The sequence below is a fragment of the Scaptodrosophila lebanonensis genome, unplaced genomic scaffold (genome assembly GCF_003285725.1).
Source record: "Scaptodrosophila lebanonensis strain 11010-0011.00,11010-0021.00 unplaced genomic scaffold, SlebRS2 tig00001415-arrow-pilon, whole genome shotgun sequence".
NCBI lineage: Eukaryota > Metazoa > Arthropoda > Insecta > Diptera > Drosophilidae > Scaptodrosophila > Scaptodrosophila lebanonensis.
The window spans coordinates 8,313,037-8,337,884 of record NW_022060742.1 but is presented as its reverse complement, the minus strand read 5'-3'; the positions used below and the strand labels follow the sequence as shown (position 1 = coordinate 8,337,884).

General features: G+C 37.9%; 3 protein-coding genes and 1 pseudogene across 4 annotated transcripts; all 4 read left to right on the top strand.

Annotated features, from left to right (window-relative positions):
- Positions 1–116: 116 nt before the first annotated feature.
- LOC115632835 (zinc transporter foi) lies at positions 117–10,607 on the top strand. 2 transcript variants are annotated; one of them, XM_030530090.1, is made up of 6 exons: positions 117–494; positions 6,871–7,499; positions 8,186–8,492; positions 8,937–9,106; positions 9,178–10,236; positions 10,300–10,470. In XM_030530090.1, exons 2-6 carry the CDS (start codon positions 7,074–7,076, stop codon positions 10,468–10,470), a joined length of 2,133 nt encoding a protein of 710 aa, XP_030385950.1. In that variant the 5' UTR covers positions 117–494; positions 6,871–7,073. The 2 variants fall into 2 exon arrangements, with proteins under 2 accessions (XP_030385950.1, XP_030385951.1); XM_030530091.1 differs by lacking the exon at positions 117–494 and having other exon boundaries at positions 7,074–7,499; positions 10,300–10,607.
- Positions 10,608–12,190: 1,583 nt separating this feature from the next.
- Positions 12,191–15,283, top strand: LOC115632198 (cerebellar degeneration-related protein 2-like). The gene is made up of 2 exons (XM_030529244.1): positions 12,191–12,280; positions 12,686–15,283. Exon 2 carries the CDS (start codon positions 12,716–12,718, stop codon positions 15,218–15,220), a length of 2,505 nt encoding a protein of 834 aa, XP_030385104.1. The 5' UTR covers positions 12,191–12,280; positions 12,686–12,715; the 3' UTR covers positions 15,221–15,283.
- Positions 15,284–15,668: 385 nt separating this feature from the next.
- LOC115632743 (protein ERGIC-53) lies at positions 15,669–18,432 on the top strand. Its single transcript, XM_030529990.1, has 5 exons — positions 15,669–15,864; positions 16,088–16,812; positions 16,963–17,453; positions 17,515–17,643; positions 17,712–18,432. Exons 1-5 carry the CDS (start codon positions 15,669–15,671, stop codon positions 17,746–17,748), a joined length of 1,578 nt encoding a protein of 525 aa, XP_030385850.1. The 3' UTR covers positions 17,749–18,432.
- Positions 18,433–20,354: 1,922 nt separating this feature from the next.
- LOC115632899 lies at positions 20,355–22,775 on the top strand (annotated as a pseudogene).
- Positions 22,776–24,848: the final 2,073 nt, after the last annotated feature.

Genomic DNA, 24,848 nt, shown 5'->3' with positions numbered 1-24,848 from the left:
TCCCTGGATATACTAGAACATGTGGCCATTCAAAAGCATGCGTCATGTCTTTCCTGTGAATAGCCATTACATAAAAAAGAAGCATGGTTATAAATCGGATCAGTTTGTTGCGAATATTTGCTGATAATTAGCTAAATACCTTAAATTTTTTCTGTCCAACACAGTGCTGGGTCCTTAAAATGTCAACAGCCTGTAGACTTTATAATTACACGCATTGTGAAATTGTGCGGCGAAGGTGCTAGTCGGGCATTTACTTAAATTATTTACATTTACCGCTTTTGCTCAATTTTATATAATTTAATAAATAAAAACATCTAGTATTGGAACACATTTTGCATTTGATGAGCAACACATGTTGATTTATTCCCTGCATTTATAATAATGCAATATTAACAACCGCAACAACAACGCACAACGAAAAGTAATGCAATCGGCAACAGCATCCGAGCGGAACAATTTTTGGGAATTGAATATATTTATTAAAAATTATACAGGTGAGTATGAAAAACTTTTGCATTTCATGGCCATATGCCCTTGTGCCTCTTTGCGTGGGCAGACCCGACGACAGACCGCACTTTTTTCTGCACATTTGTGCGTAGGTGTGAGTTAGTTCGTTGTATGCATGTGTGTGTATGTGCGTGCGGGTGTTGATATGGAGGACTGCAGGTAGCTTTGATTTTCTTATATTCATATTTATTTACATTAATAATACGTTATCACCAAATAGTTTTGCTGCAGAAGACCCTGCCACCCAAAACCTCCGCCCATCCCTTCATTATTTATGTGGGACTTATCACTTATGTATGTATTTATAGCGTGCCTTCCATGATATTTTGACACCCGCGCACGATCACCTACTTTTCGGCATAGATACATTTGTACACACATAAATACATATATACATATAATTCAGCTCATCCGTTTATGCTATTTTCGGGCATATACATACAACATATTCTCGACTAAACTTGTAAGGGTAATAGAAACGTCATCCCGTTCGCTTGACTACAAAACAAACTGTGTTAATAATACTTATAATACGTACATATACAAGTATATGGCTTACAATCGAACATCTTGCAGGCAATTGTATTTATTCAATACTTTTGCAATACGTTTATACATATATATACATATGTGTATGCATGTATGTATGTATAAATAGGCCTTATCGGCATTGACCTATCAACATGTGTTCGTTCTCTACCATACTGGCTGCCGATCATTAGGGACTTGAATAAATGATCAAGAACTTTAAAAAAGACTTAAAAGTTAGCTTACTTTTCTAGTTAACTGACTCATACATAAAACAAACATATGTGCGTTGCATGTACTTTTGTTTTTCGGCGCCGCGTGTTTTAAATAATTTGAGCTTTATCAATGCAAATTATTTTTTTTTTACTGCTTTCCAGCAATTTTAAATGGAACGCGCCTATTTTGTAAATTTATTTATGCCCTTGCATTGTAGCAGTTGAAGAGAAACAACTAATGGTCTGTGTATAGATGCAGGTTAATTAATTATTCATAGCTGCATTGATAAAAATAAAACATAGTTAGGTCACATCAAAAGTCAGGCTTGCCGCACAAACACAAATATAAGGAAGCGACTATTACTACTTTGATGCTTTCGACATCCCAATGAATTATTTATGCGACAATTTGCTATTTGTTTACAAAGCACTGACAATCAAACAGCAAGCAAGCAGCCCTTCGACAGTTGTCTGTTCTGTCTGTCTGTTCTGTCAGCAGTAGTGTTTAAAAATTCGTGTAATTTCGTCGTTTTATGACTTCTGTGTACACTGTGAGAGGTGAGGTCAGTCTCAAGACGTGATCGGGAATCATGTCGTCGAAGGAAATAAACTAGTGGATCATCTGCCTTTCAAGTGCCTTACATGTGTGATATGCCAAATACATGCTTTATTTGCTTACTCTTTTAAAAAATCCGGCCCATAACTTGGTCCAGAAAGTTTGCAACGCATGTTTCGCACGATACTTTGGAATTCGCTTAACCATGTCAATCGAATTTCATAGCAAGTTTACTCGAGTGAATGTTACAGCCCAACTATCGCGACTGTTAAATATTCTACTAAAATAATCATACTTCTTGGCGTCATTTATTTCGACAATTACTTTTCTAAGTATGAGTTGATGAAATAGTTGAAAACTGAAGATGAAATATTTACAACGTTAAAATCGCAATAGCTTGACTTTTATATACCCTTTAGTCTTTCCTGTCTCTCCCACAGTCCGTAAAAATCGCTTTAAAAGCAACTATATGATATGATCGTTCCTATGGCAGCTGTATGAGAAATGAAGCTTTAATTAATGTTGTCATCCGTATAAATAAGACAAGTTATATCAAATTTGGTGTAATGTAATCATATATTTTGGTTTTTCCTAAGTGTAGGGAAACTTGTGATACCTATTTTAAATCTTAAATCGAAGGACAATATATACTATTGTTTTATAACAATAGCACGCGTAGTGTACACCAGTTTCTTCTCTTTTTTGCTCCACTATAACTGAGTCATATGACATTTGCGTCGCTATAACTCCATAATAATATCTAAACAAATTTGTATTTGGGTGGCCTGAAATGTTTTTATGTTATGCATTATGTGGAGCTTTTTTCACATTTAAGTTATCACTGTCTGTCGCCGCTGTGTTAGAGAACTTTTAGTTGTCAGCAGTATCATTCGTTTTGTATATGCTACAAGGCGTAAGATAACGCTATTTGAGCCAATTTGAGTAACTAATGCGTTAATGTAATGGGTTCTACGTTATCGCTACGTGTGTTAGTACGTATGTGTGTGTGTGTATGTAGGGTTCATTGCTTTAGCAAAGTTTTTGCGTCTGAAATTTCAGTTTTCAGACTACGTATGTCAGCTAAAATAAATGAAAGACGATTTCTGTGTGGTTGAAAGTCCAGCCCTGAATTTTATTGACTCAGCTTACTGAGGAAGGGGCTATTATGGCCATACATATTTGTTTATATATATGTCTGCGGTAAAGATAACCTGAATAGATACCCCTGTGTTAATGTAGATACAGATACGAAATTTCATCATAACTTCATAATGAGAATGTTCTCGAAATAGCAAAGTCGTGCTAGCAGTTTTTAGTTTACATTTTTGCTTAAAAAGCTCACATTAGCAAAGAGCTCTTCTTTCTAAATTGATTTAAGGATTGGTCGGTAATGTGTATGTAGATTCTTATGGAGTTGGGCATGACGGGCTTAAGGAAATAGCGGCTGTTTCTATGCCTTTTCCACTGTTCATATACTTTTTTTAAGACCTAAACCTTTACCTTCCTAAACCTTTTTCCATTACGATTATATAAGAGTCATGCCAAAAAGGTAGCATTTCTAATACCAAATGCCTGGTGTTTCTAAAGTTTTTATTTTTCGAGTGTTGAAGAGTCATGCCAGAAAGTAGAATGTGCAGTACCTTTCTATTGTATACTTTTTCTTTTTCGGGTGCTTCTGAATCACGCCAGGCAGATGGAGTCTCCAATACCAACTGACTTGCTGTTCCTATAACTTTTATTTTTCGAGTATAAAAGATTCATGCCAGAAAGCTATATATCAAATTCTTGAAGGTTGAGTGAAGTGAATCATCATTCAAATCTATAAGTTTTTATTTAAAAATCGTAGTATAATTTGTGCATGTCTATAACTTGTTGGAGATTCCTTTCTGATATGCTTTTTTGCCTGGAGCCGTTGTAATTTGATTAGCTTCTTATGGTCTTGTTCTAATGTTACGTTAAAATGCCAAACGCTACGCCTTAATATGACAATCGTCACTCGGAGGGGCGCGAACCACTGCCACAAACGTTGATTGACTATAAAGTGTGCTTGGAACGACGCGCCTTGCTCAGTTGTGAGGCGCGCTTAAAGCTCGTAGGTTCGTTCGCTTCTACCACATATTACGAATACTACTTCTACTGCTAATTAAGTTTGAAGCTCGAGTGATAATCAATGGTGACAGCAGTTAAGCCTAAGGTTAGGCTCAAAGATAATTGAACTGCGCAGGCGTGCCAGAAAATCTGGGGAATTGAAGAAAGCATAAATACTAAATCCGCATCGGGGAAAAATAAAATAATATCGTTAAATTGATTTACTTTCTGTGTTAAAATCGCGGACTCACACAATTTTGTGTTTCGTCGACTTTTTTCGATTTCATGAGAATCATGCGAACTGAATATAAATTAGCTCCGATGGCAGCAAATGCCGTCCGTCAGGCGATGGAGCGGGCGGGTGAGGCTGCACTTGACCAATTGACTGAGTCAGTTTGATTGGACAGACTTGCAAATTGAGACAGCACCAATAACAAGAACAACAAGAAGAGTAAATCATCTTTGAATATTGGAATATATGTATATATAAATATTTACGTTACGTGCGTGTGTGAGAAAGTGTTATCGCCTTGATTTTTGCTGAGACAGACGCAGTTTTAGCAAACATGCCGACAATTTGCATACGAAATATATTTCTGATTTTTGATTGATTTTAATTGTTGTGTAATTGATTGAGTGCTGTCGCCTTTTCTGACTTTCATTAAACATTTCGGGTGCCAGCGCTAGATCTGTGGGTTGGCAACAAGTGCGCCTCCAACCTTTCACCTTCACACAAGAGGGGCTGTCCGCCTCAATGCCAAACTGCAGCAATGCATAGGCATGCGATAGCAATGGCATTGGCCATGACAGGCACGAAGTCTAAAACACACACACACACTCATTCTCCATATCCTTGCAAACCCTTTGGCCTTTCAGCCACCCACCCGCCACGACCTTCACGCGCCCAATTATATGCAACACACAATGGTGACGTTGTATTATTAAGTCGATAGCTTGATATTGCGTTTTCTGCGTACAACTTTAATACACCCACAAATAGACTTATAAATCTCTCACCCACTCAGTCACCAACGTGCCGCCATAGCTTGTTTGTAAATCTAAGCCAAAGTTTTATCAATAAATGGATATTCGAATCGTTCGTATTCAGAAAACTACGCTGCCTACCTCTGCCTATTCTAATTGCTTATAGAGTTTGATGCACAATTCAAAATTTGTTGATCCCACCAACACACACAAACATTCGAAAGTGAACAAGAAAAAATGTTACAGTGGAACTTTACCGACTAAGGAATGCCCTATAATACATTTTATTGTTGTACTATTATTATATTGAATCTTTGGTAAGAAACTACACTTATTAATATTAAAAAGCTTCATCAAATAATCAAACATTGTAATATCAAACCGATCTTTCCTTCACGTATTTCAAAACCTTGAAACAAATAGTTCTGAGCTTAATTTAATTTTGAAGTACCCCTTTTCGTGCTCTGTCCCTTCTTAGACTGGAACAGGCCTGATTACTTGATTTTGAATAATGTTTAAAGTAATTATATATATTTATATATATATTTTATATAAATCTTTATTTTATATTTAAGATCTAATGTAAATATGAAACAGTTTTTTGTTTGTAGCTTGGAATTGTTCATTGAGTTTGAAAACATATTGTTAAATTCGGAACAACACATGGCTTCAGAACTTTCCATATTCGAAAGGATATACACAATCGAAAATTAAGGGAATGAATAGATTATCGTGCTCTGTGCCTTCTTACACTGGAACAGGCCTGATTACTTGATTTTGAACTGTTTAATGTACATTTTTTTTTATAAATCTTTATTTTGTATAAGATCTAATGTAAATATGGAACAGTTTTCTGTTTGTAGCTTAGAATTGTTCATTGAGTTTTAAAACATATTGTTTAATTTGGAACATGACATAACTTCACAACTTTCCATATCCAAAAGGGTATCCACAATCGAAAATTAAGGGAATAAAAAATGAAATCTTTGAATGCTTTAATATTAATGGAATCTTCAAATATCCTCCTTTCATCAATTATTTCATTAATTTGTTAGTGATCTACACTTTTTGTGAAATGCGTTATAAGCAGTGCCATCTAGTTGAGATACCCTTTCCAGTGTATTACAATGAATTAATGTTTGCAACAATAACAAAGCAATTTGCGGTCACACAACCGCACTACAAGTATATATGTACATCTACATATATACATATGTATGTATGTATATCCATTGGCCCTTTTACTGCATCGGTATTTTAAACTCGAAATTGCGGCATTTGGCGCGTGTCGTTGCGATTGAAAGCACGTGCGCTTGCGGTTATCAAACGCACTTCAAAAGAATAAAAATAATGACGTAGTCTGTGGTCGTTGGTGAATGAGTGAATAAGTGGACAATGTTATAAAATAGGAGTCGTCTATTGTTAACCATCTACGAGTTTATGGTCAGTTGAATGGCAGCACTTGATGTCCATTTTGATAAAATTGACAAGAATAGACGGCATTTAATAAATTGAATTGCATTCAGTCAGTGAGTTAGCTTGCTAGGTAGTTAGTTGGTCGGTCCAGTCTTAGTCGTTGCCTTTTAAGTGCATGTTATTCTCAATGCGTATGTGTTGGCTGAGCCGCAAGTTGGCCATATTTGGAGCCAGCCAACTGAACTTGAACTTCCGCTTTGTTGGCTTTAAATATGGCTGGTATTTATTTGTATTTTGTTGTTTTTACTTGCTTACTCGTCGTTGTCGGCGTCTGACACTCGTTATGCAATGAAATTGTAATGGATTTCAGCAAAATCAACAATGGCACATACGTAATGAGTGTGGGTTTTTTCAATTTTAATTTCCATCGATACCCAAAGCTAAGCTCAGCAAACTTGTCATGGACAGTGGACTGTGTCTGTGGGCTGCACGCTCGACTGCGCCAATTCTAATTGACCGATGTGGCTAAATGTTTTCTAATTTCGTTTTGATTGACTCTCCTCTATATGTTTGCAGTTTAAGCTGAAACGCGTGAATTGATGACTATAATGCCAACACTATAAATAGGCAGATCAACAAATACTAAGCTACAGCAACACCAACAACATAAGCATAGGATTAAGCATAAAGTTCAACGAATACTAACCAGCACGTTAAACAAAACAAAAACCTCCCCACATACCACTGACTGAGCACCAAAAATTGGACAGCTATGCAATATGGCGCGACACATAATGGCCGTTTGTGTGGTGTGCCTGCTCTTCGCCGATCACCTGCACTGCCAACAGGATCATGTTGGCAATATCGAGCTGATCCCAGCGATTGGCTTCAATGAGCAGCTGAATGCGAGCGTCTATCCAAGTCCCTCCAATGAAACCACCGAACAAAGACAGCTAGGCGTTGGAACGCCCAATTACAGCATAAGTCCGCCATATAGAAGAAGTAAACGACATGCAGGACATGAGCACGGACATGAGAGATTGCCGTACATCACGTTACACTTCCTGCAGGAATTGCTACGAAAAGGTACGGATAATGCGACAACGGAGTCAATGCGTCCGAAGATGAAGACAACAGCATTCCAGCATTTACTGGAGCAGCTTAATTTGTATCGATTGGTTGACGGAGGCGACAGCAATGGCACGGTAAGTTGTCGCTCCAAAGTCTCGCAAGTCTGTTACTGAGAAACTAATCTGGAATGGAACTATGCGTTCAAAATTGTCCAAGCTTTTAATTCTGGCTCAATATTTGTACATTTGTAGAGCTTCCTTTAGTAAATATTAGTAAATATATTAAATACTTAATCGTAACTAATATAAGTGTTATTCCAAAGAACCCTGATCTAACAGTATAGATATTAAAATTTCATTTCAAGAAAATTTAGGTAAATTTTTTTTTGAACTTACTATATTGTCTCTTTTCTGCTCAAATATTTTTTTGAGAAACTTTAGATTACAAACTTAAGAAGTTTTTGCTAAATAATTGTCAACCATTTTAGCTCTCCTCCAATCATATTATATTTATTTTAAATTTTTTGAAGGCACTTTCTTCGGAGTTTCTTCATCAGTTCATTTCAAGAAAATTTACGTAAATTTTTTTTGTACTTATTGTCTCTTTTCTGCTCAAATATTTTTATGAGAAACTTTAAATTACAAACTTAAGAAGTTTTTGTTAAATATTTGTCAACCACTTTAGCTCTCCTCCAATCATAATATATTTATTTTAAATATTTTGAAGGCACTTTCTTCGGAGTTTCTTCATCAGTTTTTTTTTATATAAATTTAGTAACCCTTTAACAGATCATTGACAAAATCTCCACTCTTACTTTTAGTGCGTGACGGATAGTGAGTTGGTGCATCATGTGCAGAAAAACCAACATAGTCATCATGAAAACTCTTTGGAGTTGTCCGGAAATTGTACGGAAAATGACTCAAACTCGAGTACAGCCTGCGCTTCCATACAAAAGAATGAGCATCATAAAGACTATGAGCTCAGTGAAAATGATCTTCTGAACTTGTGCCCAGTACTTCTCTATCAGTTGACAGCGCCGGAAGTTACAAGAAGCGCTGGTTGCATAGATCGCGTGTTGATGCCAACAATCGAAGAGTTCGAGGAGCAAGATAATAGACAAGTTAAAGGTAGGTGTTAAAAAGTTGCGAACCTGTTCAATCAAATATAAATATTTTTCGGATCTGCAAGAAAGGCTGATCAGGAATTTTGTGGAAATAAGGTTAGGTCTTTTACATGGGAAAAATTTTAATTGTTGTTAATTGTTTTTATGGCATGGTTTTAGGCTAATAACATGATCGTATCTAGATTCTCCTTAAGCGGGTATATAACAATTGTATAGTCTTTCTTCAGTGCACCTGACTCTCTTCTAGAATACATACATACATATGTGTATACATATATATATTATTCATAATAATAGTCTGACAGTCCCTACTAGTTTTCTGTCCAAAAATATATATAATAATCATTGCAAGATCTTTAGACCTTTACCTCTTAAAAATTAAAACATTAGTTTGCTTAAAATATTGTTTAAGGTATGCTTTTGCTTATCAATTACATTTTTTTTACAGTTTGGATCTACGCCTTCACCTCGGTGTTTTTCTGCGGCATTTTGGGTCTTGTGGGAGTGGCAATCATACCATTTATGGGCTCACGCTACTATAAGCATATTATACAGTATCTAGTGTCCCTGGCCGTGGGCACCATGACCGGCGATGCGCTCCTGCATTTGCTGCCGCATGTAAGTAAACTTTAACTTCATAGTATATGTATTTAGGCGTCTGCTAACTTTTCATTACACTTTTTATGTAGTCACTGGCTGGACAAAATGAGGAGGGGATGATCATGAAAGGTCTGGCCTGCTTGGGTGGCGTTATATTCTTTTATGTGACGGAACACGCGCTCACAATGATTTCAGAATGGCGCAAGAGCGTCGAGAAGAAGGAGACGAAGAAACCGTCGAGAGCCAAGGTTATGCGGGATCCGGACTCCTCCGTTAATAATTCCGTCGCCGGCGATAGGATGTGCAAACAGAAGTACAGCTCCTACCCATATTGCTACGATGAGATTACCACTGACAACAAACAGGATGTGTGGATGCATTTGCCTGGTAGCGAAACTGCGGCCCAAGCAAACGCCGCCGGTGCAGGCGTGGTCGCAGCAGGCGGATCAGATGGCAGCAATTTGCGCAATGGAAAGGCCGAGCATGATGGGTCCACTGAATCGGCGGCGGCAGCACAATCTCTGCTCTCGACATCACACAACCACTATGCCGAAATGAATCATCATAATCACAAGCACAACAATCATCAGCAGCAGGAACAGACGCAAACACAGGCACTGGACAGCACCAACAATACAATAACTAACGATCTCGATGGAAATGCAGTGTTTGCTGTGAATAACAGCATCAAGGATAAGGATCTTGAGCACGATAAGAACGATCATGTAACAGTCATATTGCGGGAGCATGAATCTTCACATCATGGACACAGTCATCGTCATGGTCATGTGCATTCGCCTCCTGAAACGCTTAGCGCGGTGGCCTGGATGATTATAATGGGCGATGGACTGCATAATTTCACCGATGGCATGGCCATTGGTGCGGCCTTTGCCGAAAATATTGCTGGCGGTTTTTCAACTTCAATGGCGGTATTTTGCCATGAATTGCCGCACGAATTGGGCGATTTCGCGATATTAATGAAAGCGGGCATGTCTGTCAGATCGGCCGTGTATTATAATATGTTAACTGGTGTGCTCAGTTTCATTGGCATGATCTTTGGTATCGTATTTGGACAGTCACAGGAAGCGGCCAAATGGATGTTTGCCGTCGCTGCTGGTCTTTTTATCTACATAGCGCTGGTGGACATGGTTAGTGTTAATTAATTGATTCATTTTACTTGTAAATATTTGTTAATTGCATTTTATTTATAGATGCCTGAAATCTCGGCTGCTCACAAATCGTTGGCACAATTTTTATTACAAATACTCGGCATGTTGAGCGGCGTGTTGATTATGCTGCTTATTGCCATATACGAGGGTGATCTGATGAGCGCGTTTGGCACATCCTCCGCCGCCGGCGTCCATCATCAGCATGTGCATTAGGAAGACAAGCGGAGTTCGAAAGTATAACTTGTAACTTGTAGTGTATTATGTGTATTTTTCAAGCATAGATCATTAGTTTTTAAAATAATTGTAATGAGTTTTTGTTAATCTCAATACAACACACAAACAAACACAAATTCACACACACACAAACACATACAACAGAGTCATTAAGTTATAGTTACACAGCCATTTATATATGTACGGCAATAACTTATTGCATTCGTTAAATGTTTATGAAACACACAAACACACTCCCACACACACATATATATATCTATACACAGAGAACACATGCAACGCTAACTGCCACTGAAGTGTTGTACACAGCTTTTTTTTGGTTCCTAACATTCACTCCCACATAGACACAATGATTTGCGTTCAGTTTGAAATATTTTGCATATACATGTATATTTAATAGTAGGCCCAAAAGTGCATGAGTTAGAAAGTGATTTTGAATTTTTGCAAAGCAAACCATAAATTTGCTCTAAAATTACAAAAGAAAAGAAACTATTAACGAGTAATGAAATAAGAGATGCGCAGATAGGTGAGAAATCATATTGTAAAGCGTAAGTCTTTTTCTTATACACAACCAATTATATATAGATTATAGTATATACATATAAGTATATATACATACATGGATTTTTGTATTCTGTAGTCTAGGGTGCGCACACAATTATTTTATGCCAATTTAACATTCTTGAAAGCAACAAACAACCAACGTAATCAAATGCACGCGATTATATTTTGTCAGTACTTAACAATAGATTTGAACGTAATTATGTACTTCATGCAATCCATTAATTTATTTGAACTTAATTTATGTAAATTCAAGTTTAAACCTCTCTCATCTCTCGGCACATTATTACATTTTTGTATGAAATTAAATTAAAATATATTTAACCATATTTATATTTTATACAAACGCTTTTGTGTTTTATTTATTTGCTTCTGTTTTTGTTTTCTATGGTTACATTTTCCTTCAAATGCGCGCACACAACTAAACGAAAGTGATTGTGATTCAAATCGACTAAACGTAAACTAACATTTGTAAAATGGTGCGACTTGGCGCAGAAGAGTAAAAACTAAAAACACCTTGCTCTCCTCAGCGATGTTCATACATACATTTTTTACACTGACGAATACACCAAGCTATCACTTAAGCTGAACAACTAATAATAAATAATGTAAAACCCACACTATATGCTAATCAGGCAGTAAAACCTATAAATTAGCTATAAGCTCTAAACTACATACAAGTATATGCCAGATTTTTTCAAAAAATGAAAAACGAAAACTACTTTGGTGATATCAAGCAAAAGGCAATTGAACTAAACGAAATGATTTTGTAATAAGTGTAAACGTATGTTGCTAAATTTTATTTCAATATTTACCAAACGTAAACAATTTATAAATTTTCAAATAAATGTTTTCCACTCATACAAGACCAATTTGAATTTTAGAAATGTCGCGCAGGCGCAATGATCATTAATAAAGAATGGGTAAACAAACAGCACAGTTGGAGAGTTTAAAATTTGCATCTATTTGAAATCAATTATATTGCTTACCACATAGGCTTTTTATACAGATTGAAGCGGGATTTATTTCTGCACTGGTTGTGGGGTGGCAAAGGATATGTCGCCTGGCCGTTTACTTCCGCTTATCAACACTGCCGTATTTTTCGCGCTCCAGCACTACTATTATGCAAAACTTTTCAGCACTGCCGCCATTCGTTACACCCTGTCTGTATTGTGGCCACAACAAATCAATAACAAAAGCTGTTCTGCCCAATAGTATAATTTTAAAGGTATTTTTTATAAATTATCAAATACATCAATTATATTAAAGGTCCTTTCAAAACGCAGTCGTGTTGCTTTATAATTTTCACACTTGTTCCACAAAAATTTGCATTGAAACTTCGCCATCACTTCATTGCAATATTTGGGAAAAAACATTGATTTTTAAATACTGTGTATGCATAGCATTAAAATCAATGTCATTTTGTTAAAAAATGCAATGAAAAAGTGAAAGGCGTTATGTCAGCATCAGTATAAAAGACCTTAGATTAAACGTATTTGTGTACTGATTAGCGGCATAATTATAATTGGCAATATTCATACATATGTATGTGCATACATACATAGAAACGTAGATATACTAAATATGGAAGAACAAGAAAGTATAGCCAAAAATTTTTTTTCTTCAAATTTAGTAACGACTAGGACGCACCTACCCACACAAAATGGAGGAATTTAGGAATGATACGCAAAAATGTGATGTAGATATGTCGCCATTTATTTTGGATGATCTGCAGTTGGCAGCTGAATTGGGTAAGACACTGTTGGAGCGGAACAAAGAGCTTGAAATATTACTGAAGGAGCACAAAACCAAGATGGAAGAGCAGGATCGGGAAATAATGCATTTGCGCAAACAAATCAATGCCATGAGCGAAGTAAACGACTCTCGATTAAGAGTCTACGAGCAGCTGGAAGTCGGAATACAGGAATTAGAGCACAGCAATCATCGGCTTAATGTGGAAAAAACTCAAAATAAAAAACAAATTAAATTGTTGACAGCAAACGTGGAGTCACTGGAGACGCGTTGTGAGGAGCTTAGTAAGCAATTGGATGAATCAAAGCAGACACTCAGTGCGGAGCGCCGTAAAAACGAAAAAGTTCTCCAGGAACGAAGGACCGCCTTACAGCAACATAGTTATAAAGATCTCACTCCAAAAAAGCCAACAACGCCCAATGCTAATGGCAACGAACATGAACAGTCGCGCTTTGATGAAAGCTTGATGACCGCAGAAAACTTAAGCTTTGCTCTTGAGGAACGGAATAACGCCAATTCGACCGGGGTCAATGAGTCAACAGTACAGAATGACAATTCCGTAGTATTGCCCTCGGAAGGAAGTCTAAATGAGGGACGTGGAATAGTCAGCACTGGGGAAGATAATGAGGAATTGTTGAAACTCATCTCTGAATTGGAATCAACAAAACGTGCTTTAAACTCAGAGCAGCGACGATTTGGAGAACTGGAAGAGCAGCTGGTGGTCATAATTCAAGAAAATCAAGCGCTACAAGGGCGTCTTCTACAAAACAGCACAAATGAGGAGACGATGTCGATTCACGATGAATTGTCCTTGCTAGACGATGTTCAACAAGAATTAATGTGCAGCCGTTGTTTGCGTGCAGTAGAAAAACGTGCGGCAAACAACGATGAACTATTATCGGTAGCGCAAACCGAGGATGCAGAAGAAGATGATGAACGCAGCTTTCTTGAACTTGAGAGCCAACGTGACAATGATCAAGGTAGCGAGTTCAGTTCCGTTACGGGAGCCTCTCGAGCCGGGGCCTCTACCAATCGCTCATCCGTTGCCGTTGATTTATCCAATGCCCCCAACCCATACCGGGACTTGGTAGAAAAATATGAAGCACTGCTGCAGGTGCAGCGTTCGTCGATTCCGCCAAACTCAGTTGGTCCGAGGAATGAAAATACGCTCGCCGATGAATTTAAAGTAAGCGCTCAATTAAACCAAACGCCGTCAGCAAGTGGTAGTAGTCCGCAGACAGCCACAGCTGAAAACGAGGGGAAACCAACGAAAAATGTGCGAAGAACGCCTACAGAATTTTCTGAGGCAGAGACTTCGTCGTCGGGCTTTATGGATGAGACGAGCAACAAGTACACTCAAACAGATGAGCGGCCCGGATTCTTTTTGTGCTCAATTGGCGATGGCGAGAACTGTAAGTTTAGCATCTACGATGATGCCAGCCCCATCGATTCACACTTTCGCGACAGACCAGAATATCGCGAGCTCTTCAAAGAGATATTTGGAGTACTAAAAAAAGCCGCTGACAACAAGGAAGAAGGCGAAAACCTACCATTGTTAGATGATAATAAAGCGGCAATGCTCAATGTTAAAGTGCCCCCGGTTACACCGGCGAATGAAGAGCTTCCTTGTGATTTTGGTGACGACACAGAAAGCATAATTTCTTCAGTTGTGTCTGAACAGTCCATAGCAATGTCCGAATGCATCACCAAGCTTGAACGAAAAACCGCTAAAAAGCAAATTAATGAGAGCAAAAACCAAGGAAACAATAGACCATCAGCTATCTCCTTTGCCAATGTAACTGAAGCCAGTCCAAGCAGGGCTTATAAGCCTGGAATGCAGCAAATAATTGAAAATGGTAGAGTCTTAACGCCTTTGAAGCGGGAGCCGCTCGAATATTTGACTGTCGGTGTTGGTGTCAAGAAGAAGAATCGCCGTAAAAATCGCGGCTTAAATAGCGGAGGGGATCGCGTCAGCTCACCGCTGGCTCTGCCACCTTCACCACGCGTTGGCCAAATTGGTAGTAACGGGCCCAATAACAGCCGACGTACCCGTAAGGACTTCATTCCATTGCCCGCTGATATTTTAGCACCGGGGCCTAGTCGTTTGGGAGGTATTCCCCGCCATATGGGTGCCGCAGGTGATTGGAATGGTTCGTCAATGATTGTTTATAACAAAAACTTAAATCCGTCACGTGCCATAAGAAGTCGAGAGTTTGAAGTGAACGGTATTGAGTATCGCTTTAATACCGTTTCGCAGGAGCTGCATAAGCTTAAAAAGCTTGATCTATCCTATGCAGAGGTCCTGCGTCGAGCCGATCCCTGCGATCATCAAAAGTCACAGAAGCGGGGACCAGTGCCACGTCAACATAATCGCCGCCGAAATGGCAATAACGGAAGCAGCAACCCAAATGTGTAATTTTATTTTAAGTCTAACATTGAACTATAATACTTAATAATAAACTATTTGGCCATAACTATATATTAACTCTTTTTCATCTCTGCCTTAACGAATCAAATTTGCCTCTACCTAGTCAGCTGTTAAATACAGTGCTGCCACAGAGTCGTATGTTTAATACTCATACCTAGAACGTAAAAATCTGGCACTACTTGCTAATACAATAAAAAATTTCCCATTTAGTTGAGTAATGCAGTGATAATAATTTTACAAAGAAATATACCATAAAAATGGGAGCTTAAAATTGACTTCTCAAAAAGTAAGCATAATTTTGGTAGAATGCTGGCTCTTAAAAATGAATCATGAACCAATCTGCGGTCAGCTGCGATTAGAAAGTCATAATGCAGCCCTGGATGATGTTAGAGCAGTTCGGCTATATTGTCGCTGTCAAACTGTTGTCAACGTAAAGATGCAAACGACCGGGTCTAAACTTGTTCTGCAATTTTTGGCTTTTTTCCACATATTTATTGCACAAAACTATGTGGCGGCCAATCTGAACCCAAGTCCAATCGGCGTGCATAGGCGCTTTGAATACAAGTACTCATTTAAGCCGCCATATCTGGCCCAGAAGGATGGCACTGTTCCGTTTTTTGAGTACGGTGGAAGTAAGTATGCAGCAGCTCCACGTCAGTTGTTTTGGCCGTCTCGGGCTGTTTTCGCTACGGTGTGTAGGTGCGAGCGAGACGGAATTACAAAGTGGTGGTGCTGCAGAGCCAGCTATTTGGCAACCAGAGAAGCAAAGTGTACACGCAGGCACTTTGTTTAAAAATAAATTAAATGCACCGCTTTAGTCCCAATGTATGCAACCTGTTGCTTACTTACTTACAGATGCAATTGCCAGCTCGGAGAGTGTTCGTGTGGCGCCATCCCTGCGCTCCCAGAAGGGCGCCATCTGGACCAAAACGCAAACGAATTTCGACTGGTGGGAGGTAGAGATTGTTTTCCGTGTAACAGGTCGTGGACGCATTGGCGCTGATGGATTGGCCTTCTGGTATACTACGGAAAAGGGTGATTACAATGGGCCTGTATTTGGTTCATCAGATCGCTGGAATGGTCTGGCCATTATTTTCGACTCTTTCGATAACGATAATAAGCACAATAATCCGTACATAAGTGCCGTACTTAATGACGGCACAAAGCAGTACGATCATGCCAATGATGGGACAACGCAACTACTCAGCGGCTGCTTACGTGACTTCCGTAACAAGCCCTTCCCGACACGGGCGCGCATAGAGTACTACAACAATGTGCTGACGGTGCTCATCCACAACGGCATGACGAACAACAACGAAGACTACGAGATGTGCTTGCGTGCGGACAATGTGCTACTGCCCAAGCACGGTTACTTTGGCGTTTCAGCAGCCACCGGTGGTCTTGCTGATGACCATGATGTGTTCCATTTCTTGACCACGTCACTGCATGCTGTGGGCCAAATGCCTCAAGACGCGCAAAAGGTTGACAATCAGGAGAAGCTGACTCAAGAGTACAAGGAGTATCAGGAGAAACTAGAGAAGCAGAAACAAGAGTACAAAAAGGAGCATCCCGATGAGGCGGTAAGTGTGGCGCACGCACGCTTATCATATTGCCCAATTACTATTGACAACGTCGACAGTTAATAGTAGGCAGCGTTATCTCTGCGCGCTCGCTTCTGATAATACATAGCTCAACTGTAATATATTGGATTTTAATTTATGCCATTGCAGCACAAAGACGAAGAGGAGTGGGAGGAGTTCTATGAGTCGGAGAATCAACGCGAGCTTCGTCAAATCTGGCAGGGTCAGAGTCAAATATTTGAACATTTGCGAGAGCTATCCCGTAAAGTGGACGAGATCATTGGTCGCCAAGAGAACACTTTGTCACTGGTCTCACGCGGCTTGGCTGTCAACGCGGGAGCTGCTGTCCCCTCAGCTCCTGTAGCGGGAGTGCCACAACAACAGTTTCCAGCTGGCGCAACAATCACACGACCCGATGTGGACTTGCTTATTGCAAATCAGAACATGCTGCTTAGCTCCATACGCGAAATTCGTCAGCTGGTCGGCGATATTAACGTACGCACTGATAGCATACAGACGAATCAGAGAAATGCGCCTACTGCACAGATACAGTCAACGGGCTACGATGTGCAAACGCTGATAGCCGAGATGCGTGATGGCATGAATCAGGTCAAACAGGGCATATCACATGTGGGACAAAGGTGGGTGAAGCACAATCTATTTTAGTTACAATATAATTTCGTGAATTTCTCGTCTTTGCAGATTGGGTGCCTCTCCGCAGGGAGCGGCGCAAGTCGCGCCTTGTCCCACAGGCAACTGTGTGGGTGTTACATTGTTCCTAAGCGTAACTGTCGTGCAATTGCTGCTCGTATTTATATACAATATTTTCAAGTAAGTAAACTAGCCAGTTCTCCAAAAATTAACTCCACTATCAATATTTGCATTTGGAAATTTTACAGAAACCGCAGCGAGGCGCAAGCGAAAAAGTTTTATTAGGCCAATTGGGACACTCAGTTACCATAAACAATAATCCACATACAAACACACTCACACACCTGACTAGGCGGCAACTAAATTTAGTTGAAATGAAAATACTTAAGACTACAGCGTAGAGTGCTCTACATATTGTATGTATAATTGTTTTTATATAGACCTATTTTTAAATGATTTATGCGAGCAAATAGCAAACAAACAAAAAAAAGTAAAACAAATCCCGAATCGAAAGATGTCTAACTGAAATTTGAACAACATAATGGAACAAGTCAAGACAAAAGCCACATGACAAAATGCAATATAAGCAAGGAAATAAGCCACAAGACAAATTAAGCCAGACTTCTATTGATAACTAATACTAATAGTGCTTCTCGTTTTGTAATCTGTAATTCTGTTCATCCAGTTTAAAGTTTCACTCTACTCTCCCAATTGTGCATATCACTGTGCAGCGTTTAATTTGGTTTGCCACTTATTTAGCGCGTTTCTATAAGAGAAAAGATAAATTCCGTTAATTTAGTCAAAAAAATGTATAAACATAATATCAATATAATGTATAATTTGAGTTAAAGCGTTTGATTCTCCAACTATTTTCCATTTCATGCGCTTAACTACTCAAAAAAAAAATGAATAAATAAATAAATAGGGTTTCTCTTTTGTTATTAGCATCAAGTTTAATTTATGTAATAAAAATTTTCTCAATAAGTTTTTGTTTTCATTGTCGCGTCAACAATGCGTAAACGATTTTATACTGAATATTATACTGCATAATTATAAATAATATAATACAGAGGAGAAATATGTTTTGTATATGTTTGTCATTCCAAGTCTCGATAGAAATGTTTAAATGGAAATAAAAATCAATTTATAGAAAATATGTAATGTATAAATTGCAAAAAGTTTTCTGACTTTTCTCGTATTTTTATGGCTAGGGCTATTTGCTCTGACAGAAGATTAAAATACGAAATGATTTCGTTTCATTTTTTTATGTTTTGCTGATATGGCTAGAAAAACTTTATTTCTGCGAAAATAAGCATAAACTAAAAACGCCGACGACAATGCGGCAAAAATGGCGCCACATTGGCGACATTGTGTGGGGCGAAAAAACTTTGGCCATAAAATGTTACTGCCATTGGTGGCATTGTGGGTTAGGCATGAGGTTTTCGGGCCAAGTCATCGAAAAAAGAAAACTGGCAAAAGATAAATGGACAGAAGCCAACGGCGGCAACGGTGGTATAATAAATTTGATGTGGGTTTGGTTTGAGTTTCGTTGGGCAGAAGCTGCGTCCTTATACATACACACAATATATGTTTGCTTATGTAAACGCTTTTTAGTACATTATGTACATACGAATTGTGACAATGCGCAGGATCACCGAAACCTGGGGGAAGTTCAGCGGCTGGTAACATTTTATAACAGCCAATCAGAACGAGCCAGGCAACCATACAAAATGGCTACGATTATGGATGGTGCAAAGTTTTTATCAAATCTACAGGGGGGTGCTGTATTACACTGAAGAAAATAGAGAAACTATGGCAATTTTGAATTTAAGGTTTTTAATTAATTTAGTAACGGGCAAGTTCTTCAATAAACGGTGAAAGCTGCCGATTAAAAGAAAAACGTTCATAACATTTTAGTCCCATGTAAATCACTACTTGTAAAAGAGATTTTTTAAATGGATTGTCAAATATAAATATGGTCGCCTTACAAAATAGAGATTTTTTTCTGATATTATTTGTTACAATATTTCTTTTCCTATATGTACATATACATATTAAAAATCTAGCTGGCTCTGACATCGGTTTCTTTAAAGGAAGATTGAGATTAATTTAAACTAAAACAAGGCTTTTTTAGTTTGACAACTCATTATTAATAAAAATATTTTCAGTGAATTGGCAGAAACCCAAAAATTAAAAGAAGAAATCATTTTAAAATTTTGTTTTAGCCTGCTTGTTTATATTACAGTCTCCCAATTCCTTATATAAAACTGCCACATATCAGTTTTGATTGAGATAATTTAAAAACAGAAAAGTTATTGTAAAATCGGTCGATTGAATCCATGCATTTTTTGAAAATTAATTTAATACATTGCGGAGCAAATACGGCATGGGCTTAAAATATTTTTAAAAAAGTTGTTCTTATGTGCGTTGTATACTGTATGAATACAGTACATATATTATTATACGCTTTGATATTTAGATATTATATATAGATATTTTTTATGTTCAAGTTTATTGCTATTGATTTATTAAAAATTATTGAAGAAAAATTTTCCAAAATTTAATTACATTTATTTAGTTTTTTTTACCTTTATTGCATTCTTTTAATGCAAAACTGTGCGTTTTAAGGTAACATCAAGTTCTGCGAACTTCATACAACTTCACACAAACATTAACAAGTTAATCAGCGTGAAACGAAAAATAATGTTTATTGAATTAGGCACCCTTGTTGTTTAAGGTTCTTCAAACCGTAACGATCAACGATAGTGACAAGAAGCCTATCGAATAGCAAAATACATCGATAAATGGAAATGAGCACTATCGGCAGCAATTGATCGTTTAGCTGAAATGCCGACAAGTGCCGTCCCTAGATCAAGCTATCTACCTTTTATCTGCGCTGCGTAGAAACCTAATTATTTGGAGTTCCCCGAAGATGGAAATAGCAAGTGGAGCCCGGACAGCACGGCAAGTGCAGCAAACTTTTGCCGAAACACTTGGATTTGGTTTAGAAATAATTTGGGACCTGTAAGTTTTACCTACATGTGTACATATTGCCTTTATGTTTATATGGCATATGTATGTACTTAACTGTAAATGTGATTTTTGCAGCTTATCTGAAACACAAGCCGACATATTGAGATTCAAGATCAAACAACTGATACCGGATCGAAATGAAAATGACAAACAGCAGAGGGTCATTGATGAAATGCGGCAGGGAATATTCAAGAGTGTTTGGGAACAGCGTAAATACTTTGAAAGTATTTTTTTATTTAATGGAAACTAACTTACATACATACATACATACATGTGTATGTATTTGTTCCGGTCCGGCAGGCAAATACACTAATGGACAATCGCTGACATCGCTGATTTATGTGCTTGTCGCGAGCAAAGCGACGGATCCGAATCTTGCTGGGGATGCAACGGAGTGGTCTTGTCATCCAGTATTTCGGGACGCATTCAGCTGGAGAAGTGTATGACGCCAGCAAGCACAACTAAACGCCAAATGATCGATATACTTGACAAGACATCGGTTGTTGGAGGCCTCAGCTCGGCATTGTTGACCGGAGCGGCGTTATTGTCGCTGCCCATAACCGCACCCATTTTGACATTGGCGGCAGGCGTTGGACTGGCCTCGGCTGGATATGCCACGGCACGCTCAGCCACACAACTGGTTGATCGCAAACAGCACGAGCAGTCAATTAATTTGAGGGATAGAGCAGCACGCGGACATTGGGTCGGGGTCGCTGCAGGAACTGTAGGTTTAGGGGCTACTGGAGCAAAAAGTGTCCTGGCAGCCGCAACTACCGCCGGCTTCGAAGCAGGAACTGTAAGTCAGTTTGTGGTTATTTCGAAACTAATTCATCTGACCCATCTTTCTTTTATAATTTTAAAGCTCACGCAACTGGCAGTTAACGGCATGACTATATCTTCCGTCGTGTTGTCCGGTACTGGGGTGGCTAACGGGATAATGGATTTACTTTTGGTAAAAAAAAAGTCTTGCAACCTATTTGAATTCTGTACTAAGCTCCCTTCTCTTTTGCATAGAAACATAGAGACGGCGACGATGTTTCTGCTTTGGATATTCTTCCACTATCCGCATCATTGGTGCTCTTTACGCACAGTCTTTACAATTTCCGCCTGGCCTCGACGATTATTGCTAAAAATCAACAAAATTTGACTGCTAATTATGGTGACACTTTGCGCGATCGATTGGGGTAACTGGATTCGTGCAACATTTCCAATCTACTAGATTATAGTAAGCACTTCTTCTTGCAGGCGAACCTTTGAAAAAATCACCACTGAGACCCAACGCTTACTTGGCAAGACGGATATCATACGGAATGTGAACGAGGTGCCTTCTTCGGAGCAATTTAAAACATTGTTTCAGTTGAAGGAAAGCCCAGCAGCTGAACAGACACAGGGTCAGAGCGTCTCAATGCTGCAGACGCCGGACTCTAATAATTTGGGTGTAGGTGTGGGAATCTTACAAGCGAGTTCAGTTTTGTTTGCCGACGGTACACTCATTAAGCTGATGAATTATGGTTCCAAAATTTTCGATCACATCGTTAGTGCCGGAAGCTTTGAAGATCTAATTATCGCAATGGCTAATAGTTTCCGAGCAGAAGTATTCGAATTCATAATGAAATTGACGCGTATATTTATAGAGAATTTCATGGAAGATCTGCACACTGAGTTGAAAATCTTTATATCCACGGAAACGGTGCTATACCAAATAGTGAAATATATCTTGGACAGATTCTCTTATAATGTCAAGTGTGAATTCATTGAGAAGAAAACTGCTGATATCTTAAGAGCTGTGGAGCTCTACTTCATGTCCTTAAACCCCTACAACTTAAATGTGTTATTTGAAAAATGTAAGACATGCAAGGGATACTATCAGGTTAGTAAAGTTTAAGCTGTGCACAAATAATTGATATATGTATGTGTGTATACTCGAGATATACTACTACTGTGTACAAAAATTATCCGGAAATGTGACCCTCGTGAGCTAAAATCGATGGGGTGATTCGTTGGGGACAAATCTGTCACTGTAAGCTGTGTAATAATTTCATATATAGGCTAATGTTTTCTGAACATCCTACAGTGATTTTACGATTTTTTCAATGTCCGAAATTATTTAAATTAAATTATTATTATTATTTTTTTTAATTATTGCATAGCTAGAAGTTAAACAATATGCCAATTCGGTGGTTGTGGAACGATATGCGTCTTGTTTTTGGCGAAGTGAAGAAGAATTTGGGGTACACAGTAGTACAATAATATTCGATGAAAGGTGCTTAACATGACAGTTACAGTCACAAGTGAGCGAATTATTCACAAATAACCATTTTTATTTTTGTTTAACATTAATCTAACTGTTGCATTTGCTTCACATCTTACTATATTATTCATATCAATCACAATTCGAATATTTTGATAAACTTAAAGAGACCTGCCCTTATTTGCTTTGTATTGTAGTTATGATAAGTTTATACAATTTACATTTCTCGAATTGAATTAAACAAATATAATCTGAAAAACTTTTAAATTTTTGCTTAGTATTATTTGAATTTTTGAAGTCAATTACGAAGTGTGTTGCTATTCCAATATGAGAAAGTTTTAATTAACAGATTACACTAAATTGGTTATACAAATCAAAACTTTAATAATCGGCTGCATAAATTTACACATCTGTGAAACTTTTCACTTACCACAATCCATTAGTAAATGAAATTCATAAATCCCCTGCACCCTAAAACATTTTGCAACATTTGCCAAACATTGTGGAAAAAGGAAATAAAATCAAAGTCAAACCGGCTACAATGTTTCTCCCGGGGAGGGTAGAGCTCTGGTCTGGGTATTGACATATCCTTTAGCTGGCGGAGCAGCGTGACAAATGTTGCGCAAACAAATGGATTACTTTGTAGTACCGAGTAGTCAGCTCAAATGAAACGAAATGAATCATAAATTTCCATAACTGTCATCCGATCCAGGCAGATTTGTTTCACATGCGGGAGAACAAGAGACTTAGCGATGCTTCTAATAGGGATTAATATTTTGAGCATTTGCTTATCTCCTTAGCTGCTTCGACATACTATACTTAAATACATGCACCATAGTTTTTGGACTCTTTTTTTCCTCTACTATAGTAGAAGTGGTGCATTATCATTAAAAACTATGATTTACGTTCTATACTGTCATTTTTATTCAGTTCTACGATTTAAAAAAGGAAATAAAATGAATGAATACAAAGATAGACAAAATTGTCTGCAGCAATAACGTGTATATCTATGTATTGCTGAGATTTCCTATTCATTCGTAAGATTGACTATTTAAATTACAGAAATTTTAATATTTTCTGAAATCCACTTTGACGCTACAATATACTGCGAACGAAATTGACAATTAGGAGAATTGCTTGAGTACTTGTAAGTCTTTATCTCTTTCGGAGTCCTTAAACTAAAATAAACTTTACTACAACATTGGTCCCTATCGTAGCTTTAGGACATAATTAGTGCTCTGATTTCTCTGAAAAAAAATTAAAACTTTTTTTTAAATATAGTGACAAATACAAAAGTTAGACCGTAGAGCTGTACAATTATAATTGTACAAATAGTTATCCATAAGGGCAAGATATGCTTACATAGTATAAAGTTTTGTGCCCGATCTAAAGTTATCCTATTTAGTTACCCAAATTTTGGGTAGTGGATATAACTAGTTTGCCAATCGAATTACAATGTGTATGGATAGAGTAGTACATTCATAGCACTGTTTGGTATCACAAATATTTGAAAAAACAAGAAAGGAATGCTTAAGTCGAGCGAGCTCAACTCTTAAATATCCTGTACCTCCCACCAAAAAGGAAGAAATAAAAAAAAAAACGCCTCGGCTTGTCACCCTGATCAAGAATATATATACTTTGTGGGGTCTGACACGCCTCCTTCTGCCTGTTACATACATTCGCATGAAACTAGTATAATCTTTTACCCTTTGGGTACAGGCTATAAAAGGAATGCATAATAAATCTAGAAATTTAAAATTATAAAAAGCTATATAGTAAATCAATGATTTCCCAGCCGGTAAATCATTTCGATATTACTTGTATATTTTAACTTTAATAAGCTATCATGCATATTAATTATATTGAAGATGTGAGACCTATTTCCCAAGAATTCTAAAAAATAACTCGGTAACATTTCCGGAAGGCTCTGAAGAATGATGGCGCGATTTTCGGTTTGGTTTGCAAATCCTTTCTGATAGGATAATTCCTTGGGAGAGTGTTTCGGAAAATGGAAAAATTGTCACATGTTCGATGTTTGTGCAACTGCTTTAGTTTCTCATGCCATTAAGTCGAGTCGTCTGTGACGACAAATGACAAAAGC